Raw genomic sequence first — 16,722 nt, forward strand, 5'->3', positions numbered from 1 at the left:
TTATTAATAAATGATTAACATATACCATAAATGTGACTTGAAAAAAGACCTCACTTTGGGCTCACCTCTGGGATCAATTAGATCAAATTTTATGGTTATAAAACCAAATAATGATCACACGTGTCCTCTTTAACAGTAAATGAAGTTTAGAACTAGGCTTTTAAATGATGCTAATATTAGTGGGAAGTGGGGATGCATACGTTTGAAAGTGCTTGTCGCGGGAGGGTCGATTTATTTGATGTCGAGTGTAGTTGTTCGACGAATCCTCTTCTAAACCTTTAATGTTTTTAAATCTCGTATCGAGATACCGTATCCTGCAGGATAGCAGAACCCTTCAGGCTTAGCTGGGACGGTTTATCGTATTTCCCTTCTCATACCTACTTACTATAAATAAATAAGCATTCAGTATTATCATATGGGAGATATTTCGGCGAATGTCGAATGAGAGGTTTTGTAGTTTGCTGGTTGATTTTTACAGTTGACACTACATGAGACTTTTTTGTTGAAAAATAGCATTCACTACAACTTTATAAGATGCTATAGTGTTAAGATTGACGTGCCGTCTTCTGTTCATGATATATTTTACTATATTGCACAGATGGGTTGCCTGCCTTACTAAAAAACTTAACAGTACAAAATAACTAAAAGAATTACAAAGTTTGAAGTTTTTAAATGAAAAGGACTATCTTTATTACCAGTGGCATATATCAAAGCGGTCATTATGATAAACATCTAGCCCATTGAATTTTAAAGATTCTACGCTTAAAATTTAAATAACCAAATAGTTTTAATTTTGCTTGATAATGAGACGATCAGATACGTTACAATGTAGAATCATGGTTTTAACCAACACTTTTTAAAAAGTGAAGTTACGAGTAAGACTTACTCGTAGGGAAAATTCATATTTAATATCGAAGTACGATTTCATGAATTGTTTTAAAGCTAATTTGTAATTTAAATTTACAGACAGATGCTATGTCGATTCAAAATTTCAAAGTTACAATAAAATAATACTGCTTTTTTGTACGATACAGTTTCCCAAGGGTGCCTTATAAAAAGTAATTTAAAAGCGGATAACAAATATCTAATACCAAAGTTTGTAATTTTACGATGTGAACAAGTGAAATTGAAAATCTACGGTTTTCAATAGCATAATAATAATTGAAAAAAATTGTTACGAATTTTTCATTATAATTTTTCCTCTTCTATCGAATAAACCGAAGCGGTTTTTCTTCTTCTTTTCGTGAAAAACCTTTTACAGCCCTTTTAGTGGTGTGGGTGCAAATCCACACAAATGTTACTGAATTATTAGTTTAGCTAGTTTCCTTAAAGGTACATATCATAAAATGTTTTGTTTCATTTTTATACCTGTTCTGTCAGGTTTTGTCTCAAAATTTATAGCAAAATTTTAATGCGTCGGTCGTTACCTACATTTATTTTACAACCTACGTGATCTGAGTGGTGACTGATAGAAATAACTTATTACCTACATGGAGTGACATTGAAACTGAAACTATTCAATATTCTTTAGACTTCTCGGATTTGATAGATTTTGGAACCTTCTTCTTCTTTTTTTCGTGTCGACAACAAACCTACACAGTGTCAGCCCAAAACCTGATCTTCTGTATTGCCCGATTCCTGTATAACCATTTCATTCATTAAATGCCTAGAAAGTAAGATATTTCGCAATATTGGCTACAAAAAATGCCCTATTTAAAATCTCTCGAATTTTGTAGTAAACTATGTTATGATAAATGTTACAAGTAATGTTTTTGTGTCGACAGAAAACGAGGAGCCACTTTAATTAATAGCTGGCTTTTACGGAAGTCCTTTATTACTAAGATACACAATCACAAAGGAATCTCACATTAAAGTATTCATTCATTAGACACACTTTTGGCTGAACCACAGAATAATAATAAGTACGGCTGAACTTACTAAATACTATGAATAGTTTTTGACAATAGCTATACCAATTCTGAATTATGAATTATGTAAGGTACTTGATACAAATAAGGCCTACCTAACTTTAAATGCTTATAATTCAATAAATATTAACGCCAATTAACAAAAACAAGATTAATTATCTTCTTCCATCCTTTAATTTTAGCAATATTACAAAAAATAACACAATTTTTAACTAAATCTATTCAAAATAAGCAAATTACGAAACCACTGATTTTGGCTTTATTAAATCACCTACACGGAATAAGGCCTACATGATTCAAATGCCTCTAGACCTTAAAATGCAGGTTGTATTAAACAAAATGCGGTCTTATAACATTAAACACGTCGATTTGTTTGCGTTATCAAAATTTTACATACCAAGTAAACAGAAATATACTGTACATCTCTAGATAAACTTAAATTCCACTTATTAAGAATTATACATAAATTATAGATAAAATTAAATATTCATAGTAACAAAGTAACGATTCCTTACATTTATTATCAAAAAAAATATCAAAAACAAACAATATTGTTTTTTTGTATAGGGCTTATTAAAACACCGTGTTCGAATAAGGCCTACACATAAAACCTTTTAAATAAATCAGTTTAGGAACATCATTTAGTCTTGAATTTTTGTAAACAAAATGAGATATCAATTTTTGTTAGAACCAGGGCACAAAATCTGAATCATCTTTGCGAACTCCTACACAATACTTGTGATACCACCTAAAGCAGTCATTTATGGTCGCGTATCTGCTACTTTGTCTTCGAAACAGGCATGATAATACCAGCTTTTATTCTTCTTTCCTTAAGAATTATACATACGGCTTCTTTTTTCTTATTTTTTATTGTTTTTGTATTTTGTTTCTTTTTTTACAGGTTTTGTAATTTTTTTTGACACTGTTTTCTTTTTCTTTTCTGTGCTGTTATTAACATTCTTATTAAATCAATATTTTGTTACTCTTTGACTCATTAAGTTTAATGAATTTGTCCGTAATCAGGTGTTAACATAAATATCTAATATGGCCTACCATGCTGAAATAAGGCCTAGGCCTTATTAGATATCTCGCTCTTGTTGTCTTTAAAAATTTACAAATAATGCATCTATAGCCAGTAGTAGAAATTAAGGTAATTACTAGCTAGTAAGATATATTTAGAAACGATTACTAAGAAAAACTTAATCTAAAACAGCGTCATTTTACCGAAAACTTAAGATGAAATCGCCGGATTTTTATAAGGGAGCACGAAATCACCCACCACCTTAGAAGAACGCGTGCCAATTGGTGCTGGGATCGTGGATCGGGATGCTCTAGCACTCTACTGGGTTATAGGGCATATGAGTACGTGTCCTTGAAGTATTGTCCCGGTTGAATTTATTTATCTGTGTTTTCTGATGTATAGGCCTTATTAGAACGTAGGCCTTATTTGTATCAAGTACCTTAGTATTTTTAAATGACCAAAGTTTGTGGTAAGGCGCTGGATGCAGGCCGCTACCAACCGGCCAATCTGAAAATCATTGGAGGAGGCCTATATTCAGTAATGGACGTCCTGTAACTGAAATGATTATGATGATACTTTGATACCATGATCGTCTAATATTCAAAAGGGTCAACAAAACCCTATGCATTGCTTGTTTAAGGACCAATAAACTCCAAGAAATACTAATCAAAGTGTATTAAGCACAGATAAGTGAATGCAGATGAGTTATTGGCAATAAAAGTGCGATAGACAGCAATAAAACGTTACGCCCGTCTGTGGTGTACGCTGTGCGTTTACGAGCCGTAAAGCGGGATTTACACGAGCGTGGTCGGGTTAGGGTACACTTGTGCCTACTTCTAAGGCGCATACAAGACTGCTAATGTGACAATCTTGCAAACGAATAAGTCTAAGTCTAGTTTTTGTCTGTAACTTAATTCGATAAAAATATCCTAATGTGCCATTTCATATATTTATAAGCCATTTTAATGTCTAATGCAAATCTTTTCAGCTATAAACGTCCATCCATCCATTATATCACTATCCAAAATGTTTTATTCATCCCTTCCCACAATTTCAGCTTTGCAAAGCCAGTACCTAAATGGCGCCGTGTAAAATATATTTATTGTTATCAATGTTCAGCACAAAACGTATCTACACGTGAAATTTGGAACATTTCCACACAAATCCCAATTGGTCTAAGTCACAGATAAGGCTGATTTGTTATAAAGCTGTGGCTTGTAATAGAACGGATTGTCATATCTCGGTATTAATACGTCAAATTAAGCTACTTGACGCTATAAAATTACGCAATTTTATTTGTCACATTTAGTATTTTTCAAAAGACACCAGAAGATGTTATATCCCACTCAGTGGATCCACGATCTAATGAAGGTCGCTGGAAGTACCTGGATGCGGGCAGCGTAGGACCGGTAGTGGATGAACTCAAGGGAGACCGTTATGTAGTAGTGGACGCGTCCACTACTGTTACATAATCATTTAATTTTGGTTGAAACAAACTTTTTTATGATTAACTGCTTGTGTAATTAAAAGTACCTACACTTCAATATCGCAGAGAGTCATATGTATATTTGTATCTTATTTTTTACACGTATTTCTGTTAATAAGTATAAACCTACTACAAAACAAAGCAAAGGTTTTTTCAAACAGAGTCTTTCAAGTGGAACCAATTAACATAACTCAAACTCAACGTGGTTTACGTACTAAATAACAAATACAGAAAGTGACACAGTTCAATCTAGTTATGTGACACCGCTTGTTAACGTTATTAATTAACATTTCAGTCAGGAGTTAATTTGATTTTCATTCACTTGACGACACGTGGAAATTCATTGATAACTAAATCATCTATTTTAAGCAGTCGGAAACGTAACGTTCAGAAATTACAACCTAATTACATAAACTGTTCCAAATACTCGTATCACACTAATTTCTTTCTGTAAAATATGTGGCTGTTGTGTAACAGAAAAGTATGTCAATATTTTTATTTTATTTATTTATACAATGAATAATGAATACATTTTTTAGCTACCAAAATAATTTTACGGATAAGATGACGTGACGATAGTGAAATGGACGTGTCGCATATTTTTACTAAGGTGTAGAGTTTGTTATTTAGAGTTAGAAGCTTGGCTTTACTTATAATTTTATAACTTTTTCGCAATTTAAGTCCGGTTTCGTCTTGGTAACATTTCGCATAATACTTACTTTTTATGTCAACAGATTCTCCACTTGCCGCCAAGCCCCAGCCCTACCAGCACTAATCTGTAGCGCTTTTTATGTCCTAGATCCATCGGAGACGAGTGATTGCCTATCGGCCATACGTTTTATGTGCCGTAAACCAGACCTTTGAGGACCGAATGAGACAAGTCTTTGGTCACGCGTGACGTATTCGTACGTCGTCACGTACGGTGCCTACGTGATAATTGTGGGTAGATTATGATGTAATCCTATGGCCACGTAAATTAGGAGCGTAAGTGTGGTACAGATACGGGCCCCATATTTTACATGCTAAGTTTGTGTTCTGTTTAAGATAACTCACACCTTACGTGTGTAGGGTGTAATAACTTACTGGCTATTTATCATGTTGTACCTATTTATGTGCAATAAATGAATAAAATAAATAAAATAAATAAATAAATTGGCATCATAATTCACAACATAAGTAAGTATGTACCTACTTTAACACTAAAATTTTTACAGGACGTGGAAACGGTTACAGAAATATTTTTGGGATTTAAATTAATCACAAGAAAAAGCTAATTTTACATATTATAGACCTATTTACCCGTTTTCACCATCAATCCCTTATTTTTAAGTGACCCCTATGGTAACACATAACAGGCATTTTGTTTTCATAGGGGTCACTTAAAAATTAGGGATTGATGGTGAAAACGGGCACTAGACTACCAATCGACGTCTCCTAATGTAAAGTTGATAAAATGAATGAATCTCGATCGTCATTATGTCACGCTTTAATTTAACATTACCTACTTGAATGCACAAACGAAAGCCGGTAAAACAGTAATACCTTGGTCACACATTCTTCGAAGTTATAACAAGACACACGAAGAGTGTACGTCGTAGACAGAGAAGCCATTTTATGACGGCGATCAAGTCTCTAGGGTGTAGCTGCAGCTAACGAAAATTTTATCATGAAAATGTTTCCATTAAATAATTTTTAGACTCGCTGTATCATAGAACTTTATTTGATTGTTCCACAACAATGTTTGTTTAATAGCTCGTTAGGGAAAATGGTTGTTTTTGAATGTTACAAAGTTATTTACATTTCAGTCATTCAGGTTAGATAGGGATTTCATTAAATAATTACATTGTTCTGTCGTTTTTATTAATGTACTATTTATTATGCTGCGTTCCATGTAGCCACATGGAAAATAAATATAACCCTTACATTGTACAAACAACCTAATAATATTTAAGAAAAATATAAATAATGCCAGCTCAATGAGGGCTAATTTTTATACTTAACAGTTGGCACCCCTGGCGATTGACAGGACCTTACTCTACAGTGGCGCCATCTTGATGAGTGCAAATGCGATAGTCCTCCTACCACTTTAGCGCTCACAAGTTGGTGCCACTGTCTTCGCTACTAGCAAGTCACAGGACCTTACTCTACAGTGGCGCTAACTGGTGAGCGCTAAAACGATAGCCCTCATTACTTAATACCTGAGACTATTATGCCCGTTTTCACCATTATTCCCTAAATGTTAAGTAACCCCTATAAAAACAAAATCCCTGTTATGTGTTACCATAGGGTTCACATAAAAATTAGGGATTGATGGTGAAAACGGGCATCAGTCTCTCATATAAGAATATAAATTTAAATGGTAGGTACCACAATTTTACATTTTGGTTCACTGGCGTAAATATAATATCTGTTTATCATTAGCATCTATTATTTTACGAGCATTAATCATCATCATTTCAGCCATAGGACGTCCACACCTGAACATAGGCCTCCCCCAATGATTTCCATATTGATCGGTTCATCCTGCGTCCAGCGCCTTCCTGCTACCTTTATTATGTCGTCGGTCCACCTTGTGGGTAGACGTCCCACGCTGCGTTTTCCGGTACGCGGACTCCATTCCAGAACCTCGCTGCCCCATTACGAGTATTATTAATTAATAACTGCATTGAAGTAAAATTACTATAAGTAAGGCCGTTTTATTCTGATGTGCGTAATAATCAACAATAATTTCAAAATCATATTATTATTATTAATTTTCTCCCTAAACATGAAGCAGATGGTAGCCTTTGCAAAAACTACTACATTGTTTCAGAGACGGTCTAGATGGATGACTTTTTATTAAGTCCCGTGTTTTTGTCAGCTCTACATAAAAACAATGATTTATACGTTGCTGTGTTTTCTGATTAAAGAAAAAACTACTAAATCCCTAACTTAGCTGACCTAAACTCAAAATGTAGAGTTTTTGGTAACCGTAAATTGTATTTGTTTTTTGACAAATTCTACCTTATTAAAAATGACATAGAGAGTTTAGGAAACAACGTTAAATACGAATCCTACTAGGAAGGGCTAAGTTTTTTTAAAGAATTTGTAAAATAAAAGTGAATAGGTCTCTAACTCTAACTTTGTAACATCACTTTGTCTAGTGTCAGTAGGTAATGAAGGAACGTGGAAAAAGGTGGTTAAGAAAATAGTCATACGAGTACCTAATTAATGTTTATTTTTCTAGTACTCATGCTAAATATATCAGTTGTGCGCTAAATCCAATGCGGAATTGCCATTACTATTCAACTTTTATTTCCTTTCTTGCCTTTGATTCCCGACTCTTGATCTCAAGCTAGCCTTTCATGGTACTATTGGACACAGTCAAGAATGGCATAATATAGTAGAATAGGTCCAAACAGCCTCCTTCCGGATGGCTACCCTAAAGTGAGGGAAAACACACTAGTTGGAAATCCGGCTGAATGGACTAAAAACTATGAAAGAAATATGTTTATTTAGTACTTACTTAGCTAGGTTAGTTTATATTTAATAGCAATTTTGCTGGAGTTATTATATTTTTATAGCCAAGGTAATATTTCACAGCAAGTTTTCACGTGTTTTCATACAAGTGCATATCTAGAATTGCCTGAGATAATGAGGGTAAACTAACTTAGCTCAGTTTTTAGTCTGCAACCGTAAATATAAAATAACTACTAACAGTTTTTCTACTTATTTATTGCATCTAGATATTTCAAATAGTCACGATCGCAGGCAAGAATTGTTAGAAATTAGATCAATCTACTGTATCCATCTATACTATGTCCAGTGCAGTGCAATAATCCCGCAGAAAGTTTTAACAGCCCCGTTTTATTCAAAACGCCTGTTGCAGTAAACAGTGAGTGCACTTTATATGTAGATGGTCGCTCATTGCGGGCAGATTGCGTTTGCTATTGTTATTCTGAAGTGCCCGTTACATTTACATTTCTGATTCATCGAGTGATTAGATTAATGTATCTGAATTTAGAAAAACCCTGGTGGAAAGATAGATAGCTTTATTAACAACTAGCTTTCCGCCCGCGGCTTCGCCCGCGTGGACACCGAAAAACCCAAATATTTTACGGAACCCTATTTTTTTCCAAAATAAAATTTAGCCTATGTTACTTGTGGATAATGTAGCTTTCGAATGGTGAAAGAATTTTTAAAAACGGTCCAGTAGCTTTTGAGCCTATTCATTACAACCAAACAAAGTTTTCCTCTTTATAATATTAGTGAAGATATTGTGAATTAAAACAACTGTAGGTCAAATATGACGAATAACTATTGCGTATTTTAGTAAGATAAACTTTGTTTTAATAATGGTTTAATTAAAAAAAATACTCATTATGAAAAAAATAGTTTTTCAATATTATACCAAGATAACAGACATGTTGACACCACCACTCAATTGACGTACTTTTTAAAACTGTCAAAACGAAACTCTCCCATAGATTTTGTATGGCATTACAAGCAAGTGACGTCACTATTTTGTCAACTCAATCATACTACTTTTAGTAGTTACAATGCGAACAAAAATCGTAGTTTACAGGTAATTTAAAATGAATTAAGTTTTTAAGACCATAATGAAGGGTCTTTTTAAAACAGTTGTGGTTTCCAATTATTGGGGTATGGTGTCAAACTGTCTATTATGAAACAGATTCATTTCAGATACCTCTAACGCCATCTAGCAAGCGACTAATGTACTATCACGCGAAAAGCAGTGGAAAGCTTGGGAAAACCCTCTTTGCCTTGTTTTAGTTTGTAATTCCATCACTACGTGTGGGATGTGGTGGGTTGAGTATTAATCAAGGAACTAGGAATTCAAGTAACTAATGATTAATACTTTTTAAGTGCTGTATCATTTTAAAAAGCTAAGGCTAGGTTTACAACATATAAGATAAGGTTTATCCTAAAATAATTGAACCATTTTGACACGATTGTCTTTTGTTTATTGCGAAACGCCGTTAGAGAAAAACATTACATACCTACTCATAATTTAGATGGAAATACCAACATATAGGTAATAATTTATTTGATTTTAACACTAGAGTACACGCGCGGGCTACTATAGTAGACCAGGGTAACATTTTACGCTATAACTTTTTGAAAACTTGCGCCAGAGAGCTGGCATTCCAGGAAAGCCTCGTTTACTAAATTTGTCAGTAAGCCAGTAAAGCTTGGGTCTGCGCACTTTTCTAAAATTGGCCGTCAAAACTACAGGTCTACTCAAAAGCCCGAAATCACTCGACAAAAAAAATATGAAAGACTTGTAACAAATGGATTTACATCGTGTACCAGGCAGTAGAAAGTCATGAATACTACGACAGATAAAAAACTAATCATATTTTTTCAGTCAAATTGTTTTTGTTAACAATGGTCTCAGAGTGCAATTTTGGTCCAAAAAATTTACAAGTTTTAAATCTGTTTATAATGTTTGATCCCAAATAGTTATATAAAGAAACTTTGATTATAAAATAACTATAATAAACACTTTTTTCATTTACATAGTAATTCTATTCATAATTTGCTTATAAACTGATTTACAGTGATTTTAAATTGGCTTACCAGAGTAGGCCGCGCGTGTATTCGTGTAAATAAAGGAGCGCGTGTACTGCAGTGTTAATCAATATTCCACGTTATGAGTAATTTATTTATGTTAATCATCTACTAAACATTCATTAAATTTTAAGGAAAAACCATACTTGTTTTACAAACACTTTATATTTTCTTGGAAATAATTTATTTATTTCGCATTCGCAGAAGATGTAGCTATTGATTTTTATTTACGTATACGATAACGCCAAGTTCAACAGTCGCATACGACATTAAACGACTATTTACGAAGAATTGTACCTTTTAACCTACTGATAAGACCTTATTTACTCTGATAATGTGATGCGAATATTATAGACATTTGTATATAATTATGCGTTGACATTTTTATGTTTACTTCGTTAATCAGTGTTTGTAGTGGCAAGTTCTGTGACTGAAGAAGTTAAAATGCAGAAATTAACGTGTTTTATTATTGTTTTCGTGGCTGTGAGTCAATATTGTAACGAAAATTTATAAGTACATAGTTAATCCGTAGTTTAAATTATAATAAAGTGTATTATTTATTTTGTAGGCAGCAACAGCTGATCTTTTGTATCAAGATCGAAGTAGAGGCGCGACTTTGGTAAATATTTTCGTCCATCTTTAATCATAAAAACAAAAGCTATTACAAATAATTTTTGAAGTGCATATCTTTCAGAAACCCATATCAGCGTGCTGTGATATCCCAGAACTTGGAGACAGTAAACCATTGACGGAATGCTCTAACCCAAAGTTAGCCGGTCCAGTAAGTTTTTAACCTCCATAGGTATACTTAATCAGAAATTAAAGTCCTTACTAAAAAAGTTTAAGTGCAACTTTGAAACTAAATACGTCTGAGTGATGCCATAAACATAAAAAGTAACTTCTTCCAGTGCAACGACGTCCACTGTGTGTTTGAAAAATCCGGTTTCCTAGTGGACAAGAACACGCTAAACAAGGACGCCTACAGGAACCACCTGAGACAGTGGTCAGAGAACCACCCTGGCTGGTCGGAGGCCATCGAGAGAGCCATCACCGACTGCGTGGATAAAGACCTGAGGCAGTACCTTGACTACCCATGCAGGGCCTATGATGTGTTCACGTGCACTGGGATTGCTATGCTGAAGGTTAGTATTGTACAGGTTCATTCGTTCGTTCGTTTCAGCCATATGACGTCCACTGCTGGGCAAAGGCCTCCGCCAAGGTTTTCCACAATGAACGGTCCTGCGCTGCCCGCATGCAGGCTCCAGCCCAACCTTACCAGATCGTCGGTCCACCTAGTAGGAGTCGCAGGCGCCCACGCTACGACTTTCAGCCCGTGGTAACCACTCGAGAACTTTTCTGCCTCAACGGCCATCGTCTCTACGAGCTATGTGTCCCGCCCACTGCCACTTGATTTTAGCTATGTCTGTATTGTACAGGTTACATATTTCTCCAATTATCTTGGTAATTTCTAGATTTATAGCATGATGATAATAATAAATGCAAACGAAGACAGTTGCATCTTCAGGGAAAACTCGCTCCGCTGTAGATTTCATCTGCATCTCACTGGTAAAATTTTTATCAAGAGCAATCCCAACATTAGTAGGAATTCTGTAAAATTACTTTTAAAATATTCACTGCAATGAGATTTAAATAATACAGAATACTAAATTGCATCCTGTCAGACTTTGAAGATAAAACAAAAACTAAGCCAGAATATGTGGCGATCTTTTAGAACTTTTCTTCAAATATTTTAAGCTGACATTACTTAATTAAGAAATGCCTATGCTGGTCACTTCAGTCACTTCCTTTAACGAATTTTATGTCAACGCCCTAATATTACAACAATGAAAAAACATGGAAAATGATACTGTTGTTAGGTAGCAAAATTATCTTTATAATAAAAAGTTTGAAAAGGTGAATCATGCGCACAGTGTTCATGTTCGTGTAACCAGTGTGAATAATATGTGCATGGTCATTTTGTAGGAAGCAATTACGTCGTATTGGTTGCGACAATTGAAATTTGATGTTAGTCTGCTAATGTTATATTTTATTTATTTAATAACCTATTCAGAGTGATGATGATGTAGACGACAAATTGTAGGATTAGTCATGTTCCAAAACGACACCGTCCGTTTACAATTATTGTCATCGGTAAATTATTTGATGGTACGCGAAGATGCTTAGATACGTGAAAGGATGAGAATTTGCTTGTAGCATTTCTGAAAGTTTATGAACATGACGTCACTATTAGAGAAAAATGCAATTTACTGTTTCGATTACGTCATTTTCACATAAAAACTACAATAGAAGTGAAACAGTAGGTCCAATGCATTGATAATGCACATAATGAAGATTTCGAGCTAGCACATAATAGCCCACCACCAATTCAAACTTTTGGATGCTGCCCATTTTGTTCCTCTGCTTGGTTTAATAGTCGACTAGCAAAAACTCCCCATACACTAAAGGAACAAAACCTTCAGTGTAAAATTATAACCAAAAAATATCTGTCTATGAACAAACGAGTCTGAATATTGAACATTGTCTTTTGTTCATTTTAACTTGCTATGCCCTGATCATCAATAACCGTTTTAATTCTGCGATTGAGTCTTCTGAATCCACCTCCACTCTTCAAATACGATCAAGAAAGACATTAAAAAGTAATTACAGTTCACCCCTTCACCCTCCACTGGACTAGACTACTAATTATCTTTAAAAGAGTACTGTTACACGACTTGATAATGTCATTAAATTAACACTAGTAATTTTTCCTTTTGAAATATTTCTCTCCTTATATTTTGTTTTTCTTTTCAGAAATGTCCGAAAGATGCGTGGAAATGCTGAAGGAAGAGGAAAATATTAATTTTGATCATCTTTATAATTTATGGCTTCATAATGCATACCCATTAAAATTTAGTATGTCTAATAAAATAAAATAAAATTCCGTTTTCATTGTAAACATGTGTGTAATAATTATGACTACAAATACATGTGATTAAATTAGACCGTCCATTGCTGCACAAGGGTCTCCCCTAAGGGCTTGCTCCCACGGAGACATCCCGTTTTTTGCAGGCTCCCGTTCGCAGTGTCCACGAACATCCCCATTGGCAGTGTCCGGTTTTGCGCTGTATCTAAAGTAAATGTACAGTACACTACCATTTATTAACAGAATACAACCCACATTATCATAGTAAACCACGAATCGGCTTATGCACATGAGTGCACCAGTAGTTCATTGTCCCCAGTGCGTGTAATTGGTGAGTGGCCCAAGGTCTGAGAGCCCCTTGACACTGATTCGCTGCCTTGAGGACGTCCGACACACTCGGCTCATTATAATGGATAATTACCTGTTAATTGACTGCTCGATCGGCCGTTGAAGAGGACTTAGGGTTTGGATAGAGCATTATAGAGAAAGTTGCGGGGAGGAGAAAATTGAAGCGACTGATAAATTGAGAAAACAAAAAAATGCATTTCTATCAATTATTTTAAGACTCTTAATTCAATGATTTATTTGTCTTTGGAAGGGCATAAAGCAGTTAAATATACTCGTTTAAGATACATACTACTAAACCTGAAAACTGAAGTGTTTCTTAGACACATTCACTTGTTGCTAACGAGTATAGCAAAATAAAACTCAAACTCACGGCGGCCTGCATTCAACGCCTTCCTGCAATCTATACTAATATTATAAAGCTGAATGTTCCATAAAACCCATGTCCGCAAAATAAATATATTTGATTTGATTTAATTTGATTTGAAGAGTTTGTTTACTTTAACGCTCTAATCTTATGAACTAACGGTCCGATTTGTAAAATTCTTTCAGAACACTGAAACATCTATCTATAATCTTGTATATGGGCTATCTAACAAGATAACCCATTTATCGAGGAAGGCTATAGGCTATAGGCTATATACCATCACGCTTCGAGTAATAGGTGCAGAGCTAAAATGATTTTCACGCGTACGAATTCGCGGGCACTGCAAGTCTTTATAATAATTACAATATTTATTATGTATATTTTGTATTGTCACAATGTTAGTAATATGGTATTTGACCTAGTGATTGTTCCCTGCACCTGCATCTTCTATTATGTTTTATCTCGTATTTTTATTTACAAACAATAATAATATGTTGAGATAGATGAAGGTCATCAAAGCACTCCATTGCATATACATACATAGGTAGTTAGTTTATAGTTGTCATGAGATAAGACTGAAGATAGCAAAATAATAAAACCAATTTGCACTCAACCTAGCACTTGAACAAAGGGTAATTTGATATGTAATTATTTCTGTATAAGACGCAGTAAGAAAATCATCTAAATTGAGATCTAAATTAAAATCAGCAGCAATTTACAAGCAAAGTACGTTTTAATGTTTGATGACAATAATCAAAAAGAGAGAAATTATGATAATATCTCAAGAACTAAAAAATGATCTAGGAAAAGGAGAGGAGAGAATACTCTTTAATAGAGGTTTTTGATTTTCATTAATCAGATAAACCAGTAGCTGAGAGAAGGATAGAGATAGACAGTTGACTATAGAGAGAAACAGAAAGAAAAAAAGTGGGTAAGTTAATTAATCATTCAACTCTATATTAACCTGAATGCTTAATTTATTGAAGACACAAACCTCTAAGGCCCTTTTCACATGTCCCGGTTGCCGGCTAACCGGCGCCGGGTACCCGGTGGTGAAGTGTATGGGCAATGGGCATGGTACGTAGCTTTCACATGTACCGGCGTAATTAATCCGGCATGCCCATACACTTCACCACCGGGCCTAAGGTCAAAAGGGCCTAAGGGTGGTCTTAAAAGTCCTGACAATAACTGATATTGAAGTCATTTTAACTTTTAGAGATCCAATTGGTTCTGCTATTGAAAAATTTTTGAACAAGAAATACGATGACTCTCTTTAAACTCGAAGGAACCTCTCTCTCTCCCTCTCTTGGATTTTTTACCTTCCAATTTCTGTTATAATTTTAAAATGCAAAATCAGCTTCGTAAGGACATATTTGCAATTAGCTTATAAAGCAAAATTAAGCATGACGTTCAATAGTTTAATCTAGCAGTACATTGACGTCACCTTCATTACCGTATGGCAGCATGATAAAATTAAAGAGCCACTCATCGTTGTGGGGTTTTTCACCTTTTTGATGGGGTATTGTGGTCAGTCGCAATGTAATTATACAAAAACTATGTTAAAGACTAACTATGGGCAATTATGACACCTAAAGAGGATGCAGTGCTTGTAACGAGCCATTAGTCGGAATTTATGCAAAAAATAGAACAGCTTCTGATTGTTAATGAAGTCTTTACACAGGGTAAGAAAATGGTGCAATTGATATGTATGTAACTCACTTCAAGGACTACTCCCACTTCTGAGTACTGTGCAACCGGGATCTACAGCTTGACTCCTAACAAAGAAGACCGTTGGACCCACGACATTAATCAGAAGAAAATAGGAGGAGTTTTCAGGTGCTACTCCGATAGTAAGTCTATTAAAATAAAATCACTCATATTCGCTGACAGCTTAATATTCAATTTAAGCTCGTAGTAAAGTTATATACATAGTAATTGTTTGATTTAGTGAGGCTAGTGTATTGACCCCAAGATCATTATGTTTTTACCAAATCTCAAGGTAATTTTCAGACTTCTTGAATTGATAATTTAACTGCAGGTTATCCCATTGAACCAGTAACAGTCAAATGCACAGACGCTGATAAAGGCAGACAAAGGGTTGACCTTTAGCTGCAGTCAAGAAAGTCGCCTTCAGACGAAGATAGGGGTTCAATGATATTCTACAATTACAGTAAATTAGGCAATTTAATCTTATTTGTAATTTATAATGTTTTCTGCTATTCTATATTGGACTTTCAGTTAAGTCCTTGTTGTAGCAATGCATTTTATTTTACGTAAATAAATTGCTTTCATCACAATATTGTACTGCGAGTATCTAACGCCCCAGTACTACTCGTATTATACTTCGTCTAACATTTTTATTATACTTTCTCGGCAGGATTCGAACCACAACCACAAACGATATTATAGGCTGAGTTGCACCACCTAACTTTAACCGCGACTTTAACAGTGTATTTTGTATGGAATTTGAGAGCTTTTTGACGTTTGTTAAAGTCAGAGTAAGATGGTGCAACACAGCCATAATAATTATGAACCATCATGCCTGGCGAACGTCTAATGAATCGAATAATCAACTGAATAAAATGATGTATTTATAACGAATCAAAACACACGGTAAAAAAGGTACTTAGTTGTTTATTCTATCAAAGCCTAAGTAAATAAATAAATGAGTCATACCGTGGTCATTAATACTTGTATACCATGTAGTGTAACGGAAGTGGGTGTGCTAGTTTTTCATAGAACATAATTTGTTTGCGCTGAAACCTGCCAATTATCAGCTGGCAGTTCAGGTGTTTGTGTGATCTTTTGATACCTGAGTACAGATGACAGCTCATCAAGCTAAACAGGTATCTAAGTATCTTATTACGTTGAAATAGGGTCTGTTTTCCAACAAAAATGATTAGTCTGATGAGCTGTTGACTGTACTTACGAGTACCTGTTGACAGCTTTGGGTGGTATATTTAACTAAAATAGGTCAATTTGCCTTTAATAAACCATGTAATATGTCATAGCTATGGTGATTTGCAAATGATATCAAAAATACAGGGTGAAAAATACAGATTGACTAGAACTTCAACTATG

General features: G+C 34.6%; 1 protein-coding gene across 1 annotated transcript; it reads left to right on the forward strand.

Moving 5' to 3' along the window:
* The first annotated feature begins 10,380 nt into the window (after positions 1 to 10,380).
* LOC135075835 (uncharacterized) lies at positions 10,381 to 13,006 on the forward strand. Its single transcript, XM_063970296.1, has 5 exons — positions 10,381 to 10,489; positions 10,575 to 10,625; positions 10,701 to 10,787; positions 10,915 to 11,148; positions 12,818 to 13,006. Exons 1-5 carry the CDS (start codon positions 10,451 to 10,453, stop codon positions 12,845 to 12,847), a joined length of 441 nt encoding a protein of 146 aa, XP_063826366.1. The 5' UTR covers positions 10,381 to 10,450; the 3' UTR covers positions 12,848 to 13,006.
* Positions 13,007 to 16,722: the final 3,716 nt, after the last annotated feature.

This window comes from Ostrinia nubilalis, chromosome 11 (genome assembly GCF_963855985.1).
Source record: "Ostrinia nubilalis chromosome 11, ilOstNubi1.1, whole genome shotgun sequence".
NCBI classification, from domain to species: Eukaryota; Metazoa; Arthropoda; class Insecta; order Lepidoptera; family Crambidae; genus Ostrinia; species Ostrinia nubilalis.

Bases quoted from the DNA above. Each gene is read 5' to 3' on its own strand.
- LOC135075835 (XM_063970296.1), top strand. From the start codon at position 10,451: ATGCAGAAATTAACGTGTTTTATTATTGTTTTCGTGGCT. The intron at 10,626-10,700 runs GTAAATATTTTC...CATATCTTTCAG, and splicing joins GAAGTAGAGGCGCGACTTTG to AAACCCATATCAGCGTGCTG. The intron at 11,149-12,817 runs GTTAGTATTGTA...TTTTCTTTTCAG, and splicing joins CTGGGATTGCTATGCTGAAG to AAATGTCCGAAAGATGCGTG.